General features: G+C 40.5%; 1 protein-coding gene across 1 annotated transcript in view; it reads right to left on the reverse strand.

Moving 5' to 3' along the window:
- Positions 1-16,749, reverse strand: part of LOC116314550 (alpha-1,6-mannosylglycoprotein 6-beta-N-acetylglucosaminyltransferase B-like) — a 68,750-nt gene that overhangs the window by 20,483 nt on the left and 31,518 nt on the right. Inside the window, exons 8-9 of the mRNA XM_031732604.2 lie at positions 14,120-14,289; positions 1,722-1,853 (exon numbers count right to left, since the gene is read on the reverse strand). Coding sequence (XP_031588464.1) covers positions 1,722-1,853; positions 14,120-14,289 — 302 coding nt within the window. The remainder of the gene's footprint in view (positions 1-1,721; positions 1,854-14,119; positions 14,290-16,749) is intronic.

Here is a 16,749-nt window from a genome sequence, read left to right on the forward strand (position 1 = left end):
CAGCAGAATCAACATTCATTGCTGTGAAATGTGTCTGGGTGCTACCCAGTTATTTTATAAATACAATACTCTTTTCCTCTTATGCATTCTGAGTAAAATATGGGATGAAAAAGCCCAGATGATTGTCATCATTTACATACAACTATAGCCTGAGTGTTTTGTTTTTGTTTCCTTTTTCATTAATCAATTTTGTGACGAAATTTGCAATTTGCATTGAAAGCTGTTTTTTTATCGCCTGTTTGGTTTAAAAATAGAGGATTCACTTGTATACCGTGACTGCTTCAGCGCTGCAAAGCTGGAAAACTTTACCAACTGCATTTACTGTCCTTTGATGCTCTGTTGAATTTGTAAGTTTGTCACTGACAAAGAAATGGGCCGTCTCTAATTTTATGGCAGTTTGATTTTAATGGAAATAGGCAGAATATCAACCAATTCAGAAAAATAAATAAATAAATAAATAAATAATCATTACATAAAAGGTATAAATTGATTTGCATGTAATTTATATTTGATCCCCAAACATAACATGACTTAGTACTTGGTGAAGAAACCCTTGTTGGCCAGCACAGTGGTAAAAACGTTTCTCACCAGGTTTGCAACCATCTCAGGAGGGATTTTGGTCCGCTCCTCTTTACAGAAGCTCTCTAAATCTCTTAGATTTCTTGGCTGTTGCTTGGCAACTCAAAGCTTCAGCTCCCACCACAGATTTTCTAATGGATTAAGGTCTGGAGACTGGCTAGACCACTCCACGACCTTAATCTGCTTCTTCTTTAGACACTCCTTTGTTGGGTCATTGTTCTGTCTTCTGTGTTCTGGCTGAGGGGAGAAGGTTCTCATCCAAAATTTTCCATCCAGTTTTGAACTCTCAATACAGTGAAGTTATCCTGTACTCTTAGCAGAAAAACAGCCCCAAAGCATACATGTTTCCACCGCCGTGCTTGACAGTGGGGATGGTGTTCTTTGAGCCATACTCATACGAGCTTGATTTTGGTTTCATCTGACCACAGCACTTTCTCCCAAGTCTAAGTCATTTAATTGACTCCCAAACTTAAGATGGGCCTGTTGACGTGCCTTCTTGAGCAGGGGAACCAATTGCGTGATGTAAGATTTCAGTCCATTACAGCGTTGTTTGCTATCTACAATGGTGACTGTGGTCCCAACTGCCTTTGGATCAATAACAAGCTCCTCCAGTGTAGTTTTGGGCTGATCCACCACCTTTCAAATGATCATCATCACCCCAAGAAGCAAGATTGTGCATGTACACGCAGGCTGAGGGTGACTGATGATCATTTTGGGTTTTTTCCACATTTCCAAATAGTCGCGCTAGTTGTCATTTTCTCACCAAGCTTCTTCCTTCTTGTAGCTCATTCCAGCCCTGACACCCTCTGACAGGTCTTTGGTCTTGCCCGTGTTGGTGTATAACTTTTATGTAATTAGCTTTCACTGGATTTTTCGTTGATATTCTGTCTCTGTCCTTGAATGAAAACTATCATAAAAATTAGAGACTGCTCATTTCTTTGAAAGTGAGCAAACTTACAATTTCAGCAGGGGATCAAATAATTATTTCCCCCACTGTAGGGAGTGAACCCGGGGCTCCTTGATCGGCGTTTAAATTTCTGTTAACCAACAGGAGACCACCACCCGCCCGCCCTCAGATCTTGGTAAATAAACAGAAATTAATATTTTGATAGACAGAGAAAAGTAAAGCATAAAGAACTGACTTGTGCTTCCTCAGTGAAAGACCCATGAGCTGCTTCATTTGCTGCAAACCATGGTAGTCTGTGTAGATCAGGTCAAAGGGCAGAGGTCCCGTCAGTGGGCAGCTTCCTCTTCCTGGAGGTACACCCAAAAACCTGCACACAGGTCAGATGGGCTTTCATCATCACACTGAGCCAAACAAATTCAAACCCATGAGAGTTGGGACAAATAAAGTCTTGGACATTTCACCAACACTGTCCTGTAGCTAACCACAGCATTTCTTCCGCTGATAAGTTAGTTTGAAATGTTTCCCAATGTTGCCTTCTTTTAATATGTTTTCCTGTGATGTATTTTTTTTTCCTTTCAGTTCTCTGAAATTCTCCTTTGTGTTAAAGTATCCTTGCTAACTAAACTAATCAAAAAATAATAAGAAGCCGGCTCCCAGAAAGCACTGCAGCTCCAGTAATATTCCTGCAGAGGAAACTTAGAGCTTATAAGACGCCAAAGATGTGTGCGCGAGTGAGAGGAAGAGAGAGTGAATGAAAGAGCCCAATCACGTCGTGAAGCATGTCAGTGCTCTCACTGAGACGGCGCAGCTATTCAAGCATACAACAAAGAATTTAGCACTACCAGGCAGCAACGTCTCGCGGTGGGGAGCCACCCAGTTTGTCTGCAGGCTTGTTCAAGCTCACACACAAAAACACACATATTACCCAAAGCAAACACCACATTCATTCGACACCTATGAAGGGGTGGTTGCATTACACATGTGCAATCTGCCATGCTCATGATGATGATGGGCTTCAGATCTTTTACCTTCAGCCTTAACGTGCACACCTTCTGTAAAATCTGTATTTTTAAATGTCACACTGCTATTCTGCAGCTTGATCAGCCTTGATATGAAAAATCTGCTGCCTGAATATAAATAAATAAAACAAAAATCAGGCTTAAATAAAATCGGAGAATGGCAATTACAAAAGAGCCTTTTGGAAAAGGAAAGACAGAAGATGTAAATTTGTTGTCTGCTATCACAAAGTGCCGTCTAACTTCAGAGCACTCGGCTTTCAACCGGGATCAAGGTTGCACTTTGTTCGAGAAAAAAAGCAATTAAGCGCGCCTATTTTCATTACAAAAGGAAAGATCCATTTCGTCAAACTTCGGCAGTTCTGAAGACCGACGCCACAGTACAAAACAGCGCAGAAGAAAAAAAAAAAGAAAAAGTGTAATTGGATGTGAAGATTTGTAAAATCATCTGTATACTAAAGAGAGCTCACTGCCTGTCAAGATAATGTGACATGAAACCATCTGAAGGCAGTTTGCTGAGAGAATAAACTCTGGTATAAAAGATACTCGGGTATGCATTCTATATTCATCCCAGACCCCCCCCCCCACACACACACACACACACACACACACACACACACATATACATATTAATTGCATGGAGGTTTACCCTCACCTGATTCATAACTTCTGTTGACCCAAACCTTTAAAGCAAAGATTGATTTGATTATAATTCTAAATGTATCTTTTAAAATGAAATGGTACAATAGAATAAAACTAACCATTCATCTTACAAATGTAATCAGATCAAGTTTTGACACATTTGTCTCTTGAATTCATCAATAATCCTGTTCAGCTTTATATTTGTTACAGTCCAGTGAGACAAGATTTTTTTTGATTACTTTTGACAGATATATTTGAGAACAAAACATAATGAGACAAAAACTTGTCTGTTTTATACACAGACATTTTAATGCTCAGTCCTGCAGCACTAATCCATCTATTTAGATTGCGGGGAAGAAGCAGGGAATCACAGATTTCTCCCACCCTGGCCACTTCTTCATCCATCCAATCACCAAGTTGTTCCCAAGCTAGCCAAGAGATACAACCTCTCCAGTGTGTCCTGGGATCGCTCTGGGGCATCCTCCCGGTGGGACATGCCAAAGAAAAATAATCTTTGGAAGCGTTTAGGAGGCATCCTAATCAGAAGCTCAAACAACCTCAACTAGCTCCTTTAGCTGTTTTGCAATAGATAAATAAAATAAATTTAAGTCATTATTTGGTTAAATAGCTCTGTGATGCAATGGTGACATTTAGTTTACAACTCCCTACCTTAAGGCAGGGAGTTGTCTAGTTTTAGGCCATCCTTTGAGGATCGAGGGGGCGCCTGTCTCACTTTCAGTAAGTAAGTAAAATATTCATTAGCGTTACACCACTCTCAATCCTACTTTCAGGTTTGATTTGATGCAGCATCGTAGTTATTTTGTAAATTACAAGCCTACTTGGGCAGCAGTGGTTAAAACTCTTGCCTCACAGCAAGAAGGTGCTGGGTTTGAATCTACCATCTGACCTTTCTGTTTTGCATGTTCTCCCCGTGTCTGTGTGGGTGCTCTCCGGATACTCAGACTCCCAAAGACATGCAGTTAGTGGGGTTAGATTAACTGGTCATTCTAAAATTGCCCAGAGGTGTGAATGGTTGTCTGTCTGACCGCCCTATGGCAGCTGGGATAAGCTCCAGCATAATCATCACTTCCAGAGAACAGTTGTTGATGCAGGACAGTTTATGTTTTATACATGATTCCCTTTGCTGTGGTTCTCCAAGATGAACTCTTTTCTGGCACAGTCATTTTTCTGGTCTTCATACTGGTATTTGCCTTCTGGCTCCAAATGCAATCTCAACAGATGAAAAGAACATAGATGCAGGTTAGAAACCCAGTAGTCTTTTATGTGCCATCAAAAGAAAAACGGAAACACCAGAGCAAGCAGTCGCCCCTGTCAGTCAGTCAATAAATTACTTCTGTACAACTCAATATGACGGCACTAAACACAAAACATTTTCTCAGAAGTAGTGAAATGCATGTGTATGTGAAGACCAATGAATAAAAATTCTTTAATTTAAAGCCCACCTAAGGTCAATGGCAAACACACAAAATGTAATCTTTAAGATTTGAACAATAATAAGCATCTCAAAGCTCTTTCTTCCAACATGAACGAATGCCTGCCCGTCATCAAAGTGAACAAAAGCAATGAAAATCTATTTCTAAAGATCAGTGTGTGATTAAAATGGCACTAAAAAAACCCACTGAAGTACCAATAAAAGGCTGACCGGTCTGGTGAAACAAGTTTTAAACATTTCTTTGAGAAAAAAAAATTGTTAGCAGTTGGAGTCAAATCCATGACCTTACATTTTACCATTCTTTACTACCTGGCTCAGAAGCAAATCCTGCACAACGCAGCGTACACACACACACACGCACACACAAATACCTGCAAAACAAGAGCCATCGATCTTTCTTTGGACAGAGAACATATTTAGTCAGCACGGCAGCCTTGTGGAAACCAGCGTGGCAGCTGGTTCCTCAACAGTGGACGGGAATAATGAGCAGGAAAGGGTCAGCCAGCGATACTTAAACTGCAGTTTCATCAGTCGATGATACACACCCAAGCAAGTCGGTGCTTACACAAACAAAAGGCTGTTTCACTAAAGCTGTGTTTTAACTCTATACTCCTTCAATTGAAGTATGCAGCCTGGTGGATAGAATCCACCAAAACCATAATCAGGCAACAAATGTACAATAAAGTAAACTTTTCAGATGTTAAATAGATTGTGAGGCATTTCACAGATTCATGAAAGCCAAGAGAGAGCTGAGGATGATGTCTATATACATGACTAACACACAATGACAACATAAAGCTTGATCACAGCTTCACTCATGAAGATCCGCAGCCACTCGTCTGCCTGCGATGCTGGTTGTTTGGGCTGCTCGTCTATTCGGTGTCAGACTTCATTTCATCACTTCCTACCACTGTAGGTAACTGCTGTGCTGTGTAACTTCATCTGAGTAACTGTGTGTTACAGTTACACAGATGAAGTAAAAACAGTTTCAAATAAACTGTTTTAATTTCTTTCAGTGGTCTCTCCTTGTTACTGACCATGTCGACCCTTTTTTAAAAGAGATTGCCTGGACTTTTGGACAAGGAATGAACTAAATTTAATCTTCATGTTTCTTAAATGGCTACAGGAAATGATTGAGTGCAGTGAAGTTGTACTGCAAAGATTTAAGAGTTTCCTTACATCTCTCCTCTTTTCTCTGCATCGTTGCTTTACCTAACAATATAAAGTTCCTTGAGACAACTGTTGTTGTCATTTGGTGCTATATAAATAAACTGAAATGAATTGAAAGTTTCCTGCACTATGAGTCATAATGTGTTCAGTAAAGACATGAACACTATCTGTTAGTTCATGTCTGACCTTCACTGTGGCTTTGATGAAAATCCAAGTAATTAAAAAAAAAAAGAAAAAGAAAAGAGAAGAAAAAAAAAAAACCACACACACAAATGTTTCTCTGCATTTTTCCCTGGAGCCATGAATCTAAATATTCATGCATTTCTATGGGGTTTATGGTTATGGCTGTATGTATAACATCATATGTATATGAGAAACTAATGACCGCAATTTCTTCCTGAGGCATCTCAGTACACATGCATACAGTACATTCTTGCTTTAGCAAGAGTGGACCATTATAGCGTGAGGTGTAATCAAAATAAAAAGTGCAGCATTTAAGACTTTTTTTTAATCATCATAATTAAAAGCAGATGTGACTGGTTATCTAAGGAACATTTCAAGGTGTGACTAAAAGCCTCGACTGATGTCAACCTTCCCAAAAGTGGAGCTTTACAGACTGCAGTGGAACTAAACACAAAGGAACTTAACTGAAGTTAAACGAGTCACTTCCTGAGCTGTGAATCTACATTATTTGTTAGACTTAAGACATTAAGTAGATTAGAATACTGTAAAACTAATAAACTCCATATAAATGCATGGGATGTTTTCCTCAACATTTCTCCATAACAGTGAATTTTGTATCATTCTTATTTGAATCTATGTGGTCATGAAGTGTATATTTTTTTAATATTGTATTTCTACTGTATTGTGTTACTAAAAATTTAAAAAAGAAATCTGAAGACTCAAATAATTAGAAAGAAAAATCTGTGCTGCCGCTCAAAACTTGATAGCTGTTCTAAGTTCAGCACTGTTAAGAGGTAAAAACGAGATTTCTACTAAAGATTTCTACTGTACACATTAATGGCGTAAACTATCATAATCAAAAATAACTAAAAATTTACAGTCATGCTATCAGAGCTATTTGACTGTACATTAAAACTGTACATAAGCTTCTGACTCTGAAAAGGGAAGCCAGCGCTGGAGCGTCTTATACCTGCATTTCTTCTGACGGCCAGCAGGTTGCAAACAATAGTTCAATTATATAGAGTACAAGCTTTTGGCTTGACCTTAGAAAAAGTTTTTCTGATGAGTTTATGCACTTAGATTCTAGTTTCCACCTCATTTTGTACATTATGATCCCTTTTAATTCCAAAAATCAGAGTAAATCAGGGTAAAAATGGGTCTACAGTTTCAACTGTGCGCATGTACAGAGTCTTTAAAGGTCTCAGTTAGATTCACCTCTTGGTTATCACGCCTGGTTTCAAAACACCAACATGGTGACAGCCAAAACACAAAACACACCAGCTCGAGGCTTGCCTGAAACGGTGGCTCACTCCATCTTTTATCTAGTGACTCGTGAGCATGCACTAGAGCATGAAAATGAGTATCTTTACACACTAACAGTAATAACTTTTTGCACGCTTTTTGTGATATAAAATGAAATGGGTAATGCTCCATAATCAAAATTAAATCAAATTAAAGCAGGCTATATGAACATATGCACCAAATTCCACGAAAAAGGCCAACAATCAAAATATTTCACTCTGAGGTAAACGTGGTGGGAAACTAGTCAACTAAACAACACTGCTGTCACAGGACCGTGCTCCTAGCATGACTTAAAACCGTGACATTAATTTTTACGCTATATAACAGCTACTACATACTGAGCCACAGATTCATATTTGCACACTGCTTTGTGTGGTTTCACTCGCCGGTATTTTGCATGAGTACGTCTCCCAGATTTCACTGCAGGAGTTTCAGTATGAATTACGGCCTGTATGGGCTCTCATAGTGTAATGCTGACATGCATTAATGTGAGAGCAGATGTATTACAGTGACTGAGTGCAGAGCTGTATGTGAGTCTGCTCCTCATACATCCACTAATGCCGCTGCTGTTCCGAGGTTTAATTGGATATATGCAAATCCAGGGAAACTTTAAGGGAAGAGTAGAGGGATTTAAGTGCATTAATGGCCTAGGAGTGTGGAAATGAGAGTGCAAAGATACTGTAACTCGCAAACAGTACGCGCATTAGTACACAAACAACTCTCTCTATCTCCTTCACACACAAGATTAAAGGATAAGGCTGGCATTAGTTTTATCTTTTTTTATGATTAGCAGCAAATCCCATGAAAAGACCGAAGCCACCGATGAATTCCCCCTAAGTGCTGTCTGTGCAGCCGCGGTCTATCATATACAGCTCCACTGTCATCACAAACATACACAACACAACATAAAACTAGATTTTGTTTAACACAATTTTGTTTCCACCTCATAAGCAGGCGGTACATCCATGAGCATGCTCAGTGACGCCTTCCTAATAAAGAAGTATTCTTCAAATGCAGTTGCAGTTATAGAAAATTGCATGCGACATTCATCATAATGAAGGAATATGCACAAAGATATAGATCACATCTGGACAACTAATAATTATAAGGATAATTTCATTTAAAAAAGAGATAAAATAAGCTCTGCATACATTGTTTTGCACACACACAGTGCATTGGAGCTGCACTGCAAAGAAGATCTGGGTTTTAATGGGCCACTCAGCTTTCATAGAGCAGGAATAAGCTGTGAGATAAGGACGGCATAAAAGGAACACTGCAAAGTGAAGAACAAAGGTGCTAGACTTGCATAAATTTACTCCTCTTGACAACCACCACTGGGCACAATTTCTCTGTTGCACAGCTGGCCACTGGCACCATAACAAATCAACAGTTTGGGGAAAGGAAGAGAGCCAGAGAAACAAACGAGGGAAAGAGACTTCACAGTCACATTGTGCTACTTCTTAAAGGGTGCATATGTCCAGCAGGGAGGGGAATTGGCTGAGGCAGATTTTCAGACACATATGAGGAGCCGAGCCTGCGAGCGAGGAGGTTGCCGAGGGCTGCAGGGCAGCTGGAAAGATGGCTCACAGTGTGAGGGGAATGACATGGGCCACTCTCTCTGTAAAGCTGGCCTGGCAGAGGGGAATGGGGTCTGGCATGCTAATCACCACTTGAGACAGGAGGAGGGGACAAATACTCAGATGTTGTTTCTGTTATGATCATAAACAGCTGATGTGCCACTTTGATGTGCACTGTCTGAGTCAAACTTCATGTTCAAACGGCTAATGAAAATATGGCGGCTGTCACGTCACATAAGAAACACTTTCCTCATATTCATGTTGAACAGCTGTGTGAATGTATAAATGTGATTTTCTATTCTAGTCTGCAACAATAAAACTGTTAAACATCTGTTTTTTTTCTGGGGAAAATATTAATAATAAAAAACAGCTGAGTCCTAATCCTGCAGCTCACTTGTGGTTTCTCCCCATTTTTTCTTTTTCTTTTTAAACCCACACTTTTTATTCTTGGAGTACTTTGAGCTGTCACAATCACAAGCGGACTTATTCTTCTTGAAAGTGTCCTCGTGCTGCAAAAATGATAACAGCCGTGGATGTCTAGGGACATAAAAATCTGTGGGAAAATCTGTTTAAATCTGGTTTGGCCTTTAAAAAAATTCAGTGAAAATATGTAACGAGAATTACCAGCTCGGGTTTGTAAGGCGTTGTTTCTCTGCAGGTTGCACCGATTTAACCTTGTCCGCATCAGTTGCCATCAGTTACTGATTTTATCCCATTAGACCAGGGTTGTCAAATTCATTTTACACTGAGGTGCAATTTCAACAGTACGTCCGAGTTTTTCTACCTAATAGAGAAATCCTGCTTTACTACATTGAGGAAATATGCCTGAAATAGATTAATAAAATAACAGAAAAAGCTCTGGTAGCTGGAGGTTTTTGTTAATTCATAGAAAATGTTCTTTTTTATTGTGGACAAACTATTAAAAAAAAGAGAAAAGAGTGTACAGTGAAAAAAACATTTCAATGTTTATCTATCACTTAGTTACTTTAGTGCAGTATGAATGGCCATGAGGGACTTTATCAGGAGGACAAGCTGTAAAACTTATGAAAACACATGTAGAAGTCACAAATCGATGCCATCCTTCACAATTTCCACTGGGCCAGATTGGAGTCTTTGGCAGGCCGATTCTGGACCACGGGCCTTATGTTTGACAATCGCTGCATAAGATGTAAGTTCAAATATCATATACATTTATAAGTTATGACCAAAAATGTGCCGTGTGAAATGACTTTAGGCCAAATTCCTTTGAGCCCCAGCGAGTTTGGGACAAAAACCCTCCAGCCATAGCTGTTGTAAGCACAAATGCATGAAAAGCCCCCCAAAACCAAAACAGGAACCTTAAAAAACTGAAGGTTCTGTCATAATCTAAATGAAGAAATATCTCAGTATGGTTGCCACACATTGGGGGGAAAAAAAGAGCTATTTTAATTTCCCTTCCTGTACCGAAGACAAATCATTATGATGCTATCTCACTGATGTCTACTCGGGCTATTTTTAACAATGCTGCTGTATTGCCTTTGATCCTAAACCATAGAAACATCAATCAGAAAGCTGCTGGGTGAGAGTGCATCAGCACTTATGGAGAGGCACAACCTGAGACTTGCAGTGTAACAGGAGGAGGGGGGCTTTGCCGGAGCTTCGGAGACGAAAACGCTTTGATTTCAACTTTCTTATTTTACACTTCTGAATGCCCGCGCACGTCTGCCATTAATTCGAGTTTTCGGGGTAGGCTGCTGGATTACAGACACATTTGACCCTGAATTTGACATTTGTTAAATAATTTCAAAGGGTTAGCAATCACACAATTCAGGCACGTCTTCATGTTTGCAGCCAGGAACAGGGTGAAATTACCTGGCGGTTGTGTTAATGGGCTCTGTCAAGTGCACTACAGATCCAGATTAGACATAATTGATCTAGAAATGGCTATGCTTGGCATGAAAAAAAAGCAGGAGAGCCTGAGAAAACAAACAAACAACACTGTTTCAGAAAGAGATGGACAGAGTGTGTGTCAGGAATCGTCACAGGAGATGTGTGGCAGTAGCTGTAGCTGAGGTGTATATCCTGTGGGTGGAGGACAGAGAGTCTCTTTCAAAAAGCACACTGAAATATTGGTTTTCTTCAGATTATCTCTGGATGACAACACTGTTTCATAGAAGTGTCTGCTTACATTACCTCTCCACTCTGCTGACAGAAATTTCTATACCTGACAGTGTGTAGTTGTCTCCCCTGTTTTTTTTTTTCTTTCCCTCCTGTGTTTCCTAGCTCCTCAGGTGCCTAGACACCATGCTCTGTTGCAGGCTAATTACCTGTGTCGCTCTGGGAGGAGATGAGGGGAGATCCCCAAGCAGAAGAGACAGCTGTCTTTGCGCCTCTGCAAGCTACTGTAGGGCCCTCCCCTCTCTGCGCGACAAGCACCGATGTTACAGACAGAAATCATGTCAAGGCCACTTCAGCCTCCACCTCAATTAGAGCAAATCCGGGGAGGAAGAGTGACAGAGACTGCATTTCTTCTCTTGTTCTTTTAGTAATAGTTGTCTCGCTTTAAATGGATACGCCTTTTGCTCGTCTTTTCATGAGACAACCTCCTGCATCAAGGCTCGTGTCTTGAATTAATCTCCACATTTTTATATTTCACCACTTCCAGCATGTAATTCTGCATTTCATTTCAAAGTATTTTATATCATGTGGACTGTGTTTACCTCAATGTGCTTTGGGTGCAGTTAGAACATTTTTAATGCGACCAACTGATAAGGCTTGCAAAAATAACTGGACCTTGGTGTATTGACAGTCACACCTTTTATTTGTAGCCTGTAGCACATTTAAGTTTACCCAAAGTGCTTTAGATCTTATCTTAAAACTGACTCCTTATGCTGCCACTTTCTCTTATGTCTTTGTATAGATGTGCATGTGTGTGTTTTTTGTACTCTGTGGCTACTCCAACTTCCTGTGAAAGACTAGAATGCTAGGTTAATAGATGCTTCTAAATTGGATAAAGGCTAATGTTAGCTAATGTTAAGGTAGCTAATGTTAGCTAAATGCTAACATTAGCATGCTAACATTCTAATAGTGACAAAAAGTGTTTTGAAAATTTACCAATTAGCACTACGAGCAACCTGCTAACGTTGACTCAAAACTACACATGAAAATTGTGATCGTCAAAGCTGTGAAAGGATATGTGCACAAACCATCTGATATTTGAGATGTTTCAGTCACACTAACGGGAAGTGCTGATGATGCCACACTGGAAAAGGCTTTCTTGTGCTGCCAAGAGACCCAGGTAAAAATATCATTAGGATGACACGCACCCCTGCCACCTGATAAAGTCTAGATGATAATTATGAACGCCTGTGCCATCTGTTGTTCTCCCATCTTCTTGGATAAACATTAACAGACAGAATACTTATCATTACAGAAGCAGGTTTTCAAAGTTATAATTTCCAGGTAGTCAAGAATAAAAAAAACAACAGATAAAAAAGATGGAATAATTACAGTCTATATATATTTATTAATTCAGCATCTACTCTCAAGAAGGAGTGATCAGTGCATCTTTCAGCACAAAAGAAAAAAACCTCAATGGAGCATCTGCAGGGAAAGTAAACAAGCGTCTGCCTAAAAATGTACCATGTGAGGATAATTGATTTGTCTGAGCAGGCCAGTAAATGGAAGATGCCAGCCAACGTCGCCACACAATGAAGCCACCAGAGAGCACGGATGTTGCTAATCAGTTGTGTGATACGAACCAAAAGCAGGCTTCCCACTGTAACTGAATGGCTAATATGCCTATCAGAGAGAGTGCTGAACATATGCAACAGGCCTGTCCACATAAGCACCACAGCAGGCCATCCAGTGATATTAAGCTCTTTGGGTGGAAAAGAGGAGAGTAGGAAATGTAAATAGATCCATGCCTGAGGGAATCTGTGGGAGCGCAACCCACATAACGATCTGTCAATTTAATAGCGTGTGGGAGAGTAAAAGTACGGGATGGAGAGAAATGTTCTCCTTTTCTGTTCATTAATCGCCACAGAAAGGGATTGATGGATGTTCGGCGTCTGTCATTAACTGGCCAATTTTTAAAGGCTGTGGAAATGGAGAGGGAGATCTAAAAATTGCTATATTTGGGGGAGTTGCGTCCAAGAAGCGCTAATTTCAGTTCTCCATTATCTTTTCTCAATGACTGACCATTTCATTTGCTGATTACTGAAATGGTAAAAGTTAAAAAAAGAAGAAAGAAACTGTAAGCACACACTGGACACGCAAAGTACGAGCTATATTCAGCTGTTTGAAAGAATCGTCCCTAACCCTAGCTAATGTCTCTTTGTGAGTCTCTTGCAGGACTCATGCAATTTTGAAAACATTTCTGATGCTGCTCCCAGTGGAGAAGAGACTGCGGTGATTCAAGCCGCCATGACACCAATTAGTGGGGTAAATAATGGCACGGAAAGCAGAAGCATTCCCACAGCGGCTTTCCCACCTCACTGATCTCCCTAGTCTTTTCAAAGTGGCTTTTCTTCACAGCCTGAAATTTACGATGAAAGGGCTGCACTAACTCATCAGTGCCGTTGCCTCTTCCATACAACAATGGCTTGATACCCAGTGCATATCATCATCAGCCTGTCTGCTCTGGCATCAAGCCACTGCACTGTTAACACACACCAAAAAAAAAGAAGAAGCAGCAGCAATAGCAAATCCAGACTTGTACACAGTCATTTTCCTGAGCAGCCACTGTGAAGCCCGGGCAGCTCCAAAACACCACGCCACTGAGTAAATGTTCAAGCAGGCAGGACTGGACATGTCTGCTTTCTGAACTCTCCATACTACACCTCATCGCCGTGGCAATCAATAGTGTTGCTTTTAGATAAAACCAGTTCACCAGCCTGACTGCGAGACACGCTGTGTGTACACGTCTGCATGTCTTCTGTCATAGGCCCTTCTGTCTGTGCGGCGAGTGACGAGCCCGTTATCACTCAGGAGTCAGTGAGCTGCGGCAGGAAGGAGGTGCACAAGCTGTAGAGATGCTGTCAAGCCCTCAGGCTGAAACAGCACTCTGCAGCAGGAGGAGATAGCTTATCTGTGTGTGGCCAAAGGTGATCGAAAACAGTGTGTGGGCAACAGCACTGGGATCGGGCTGCCGATGGCTCACAGAGCATCTAGAACGAACAACAAAGCATTTTCATTCACTTTTTGTGTTGTTTTGTTTTGTTGCTGTTATGAAAGAGCATACAACTCCCGCACAGATACCCTCACATAAAATTATATCTGTGTGTTGTATGCAAGGTTTATATTAACTTACCCATGCAGCTCCTTGAGAGAAAACGAGATCTTGAGGTTGTGTCCCAGCACGTGAAGGGCTGTGAGAATGTCGGCCCATTGCACCATCTCACCCAAAGGACCTCCCTTCAGCACCTTGGGACTGAATACATCCCCAGACTCCTCTGTCAGAAAACCCACGTGGACGAGAATCTGAATGCAGAAGGTAGAGGAGAAGAGTCAAGGCAAGAGAGGAATGGAGTTGAGTGCACCACAGCACAATGTTTTTTTAATGCAGTGCGTGCAGTGTTTCAGTTCTGTTACAGTAGGGAACTGGGGATTTATTTATTTTTTTGGTCCCCATCAATTTCAACTTTTCCTATTCAGACAATCTGCACTGCATGGGGAATAACTGAAAGCAATTGAGAGGGCAATTTTCCAAGGTGTTTCGAAATTTCACATATAAATGTATCCAGATATTAGGCATGGATCAGTGAGGTTACATTTTAAATACTGAATATGTAATGAATGAGGGAAAAAAGAACGAAAAAGCAGACTTGCTGCGTTTTCACACTAGGCAACCAATTCATTCAACTCTGCATGAAGCCGAGATAAAAACTGACCTGTGCGAGGATAATTCATATGCACAACGATGCACGACTTTTAAAACTGTTTACCAGGAAGCATAGCTTTCCCAGGGTATTAAATATTTTCAACAGATGGCAGTATATACTTTTCTTTTTTTTATTTCTCCATCACACGTGTTTTGAAAAACCTTTTAAAAAAAAGATTCACAGTAGATCACACATATGCCAGCTAAGTAAATTTACACGTTGCAAGGATTGCTTAGTTCAGTTCGCAGATTCATTTGTCTCCTACACTGCTAACACAAAACAGCTTGAGCCTCGAAACTGTTTAGCATGCAGAGCTGTACCCACACATGAGCCACACATATCAGATCTGAAATCACTGCCGCAACAACAGTGCGAATTATGGTAGGGAATAAAAAACAAAACAAACAAAAGATCTCAGTTTGGTGTGAGGGCAGGGGTGGGTGGTGTAGGGAGGGTTAATTTTATAATTTGCACAAACACTGAAAGAATAAAATAACCAAGTACATAAACAGGACATAGTGATTATCAGCATATGTTCAATAATAACCGAAAGAAGAATGGATCCTTTGAAAAAATATTATAAATCTTCTTTTTTTTTAATAGATAGGGTTTCGCTGAGGTTATGATAATGCTTTTAAAGAGAGGAATGGTTTGGTCTAGACAGAAGCATCACATTCAGGGGTGATCAAAAACAGTGTGTGGGCGCAAACACTGTGATCGGGCTGCTGATCTCTTACCGAGCATCCAGAACAAACAGCAAAGCATTTTTACTTCTGAATTGAAATTTGTTGAGTTTTCCATAACAGTGATGATGGTGGTAAATGTAAAATTTCGATTTAAAACTTTTCTCTGGAGAAGGTTTTTTATTAGATTAAACTGGTAAAACTGTGAAGTTAAAGTTTATTTAGAAAAGGCTATGAATCTGTTCGTTTTTCCTGATTTATCCAAGTCAGGGTTGCAGGAGGGCTGGAGCCTATCCTAGCTGACTGTGGGAGAGACACGGGGGTACACGCTGGACATATCACTAGTCTATCAGAAGGCTAAGACAGAAACACAGCCAATCACACTCATGGCAAATCTTGAATCGCCAATTAACTGAACTGGACTGTGGGAGGAAGCTGGAATACCCAGAGGGAACTTGCACAGACACAAACACAACATGCAAAGTCCACACAGCAAATCTCCAGCTGGCCAGCAGGTTTGAAACCAGACCAAACTTCCCGTGAGGGGGCAATCCACCATCATGACATCCTCCCTTTAGATAATGATATAAGCTTGCTAAAAATGTCTTGATAGTCTTGGGGAATTATTTATACAACCCGGATATCTAAATCAAGTTTACATACATACATACATACATTCTCAGGCGAGAGGTGAAACATCTAAATGACTTGAAGAAGTCTAGTTGCTTTCTTTCCAAGTTCCTACCATGACCCGGATGACTGAAAACCTACACATTCAAATTTTACAAGTCTAATAGATGTTTTTCTTTGCATTACACTATTGGTAATGGCAAATCTTCATCAGCTGATTGTGCTGACCATTCTATTGCCTAGAGAGTGCTGGCCCCATATCTCAGGTCTGCGGTGCTAGGAGGAAACAATGTGTTTTAGTGCTGGAGCTATTCCAGTAATCATCATGGGGAATGTGAGGTGGATCATCATGGGGAGTGCGTCAGTGAGACATTGACACACTCACACGTCTTAGATCACAGTGTGACCCTATCTGCTGTCAGGACTTTTTGAGCAGTGGTAAGAAAAAGTGTGGAAAGACTGAACTACTGGCGACTGAAAACTGATCCCGGACACGTTACTGGAAAGAAACTTTAAAGTGTTAACTGTTGGAATACATCTGTATTAATCTCTGAGGGAATTTGGCGTTACTGTTACTGTCTGAATCCAGCCTGACTCAGCAGGCGATTTAGATTCCTCCGTCAGCTGACAGAGATCATCCAAATGACTTTAGTTGGGGTAAATCTCTTTCAATAAATAAAGGATCCAGACTCTTATTGTATTGTTTGACTGTCAAGTTTGTTTTATTATTATCTTATTTTATCCAT

Source organism: Oreochromis aureus, linkage group 4, assembly GCF_013358895.1.
Source record: "Oreochromis aureus strain Israel breed Guangdong linkage group 4, ZZ_aureus, whole genome shotgun sequence".
Classification (NCBI taxonomy): Eukaryota; Metazoa; Chordata; class Actinopteri; order Cichliformes; family Cichlidae; genus Oreochromis; species Oreochromis aureus.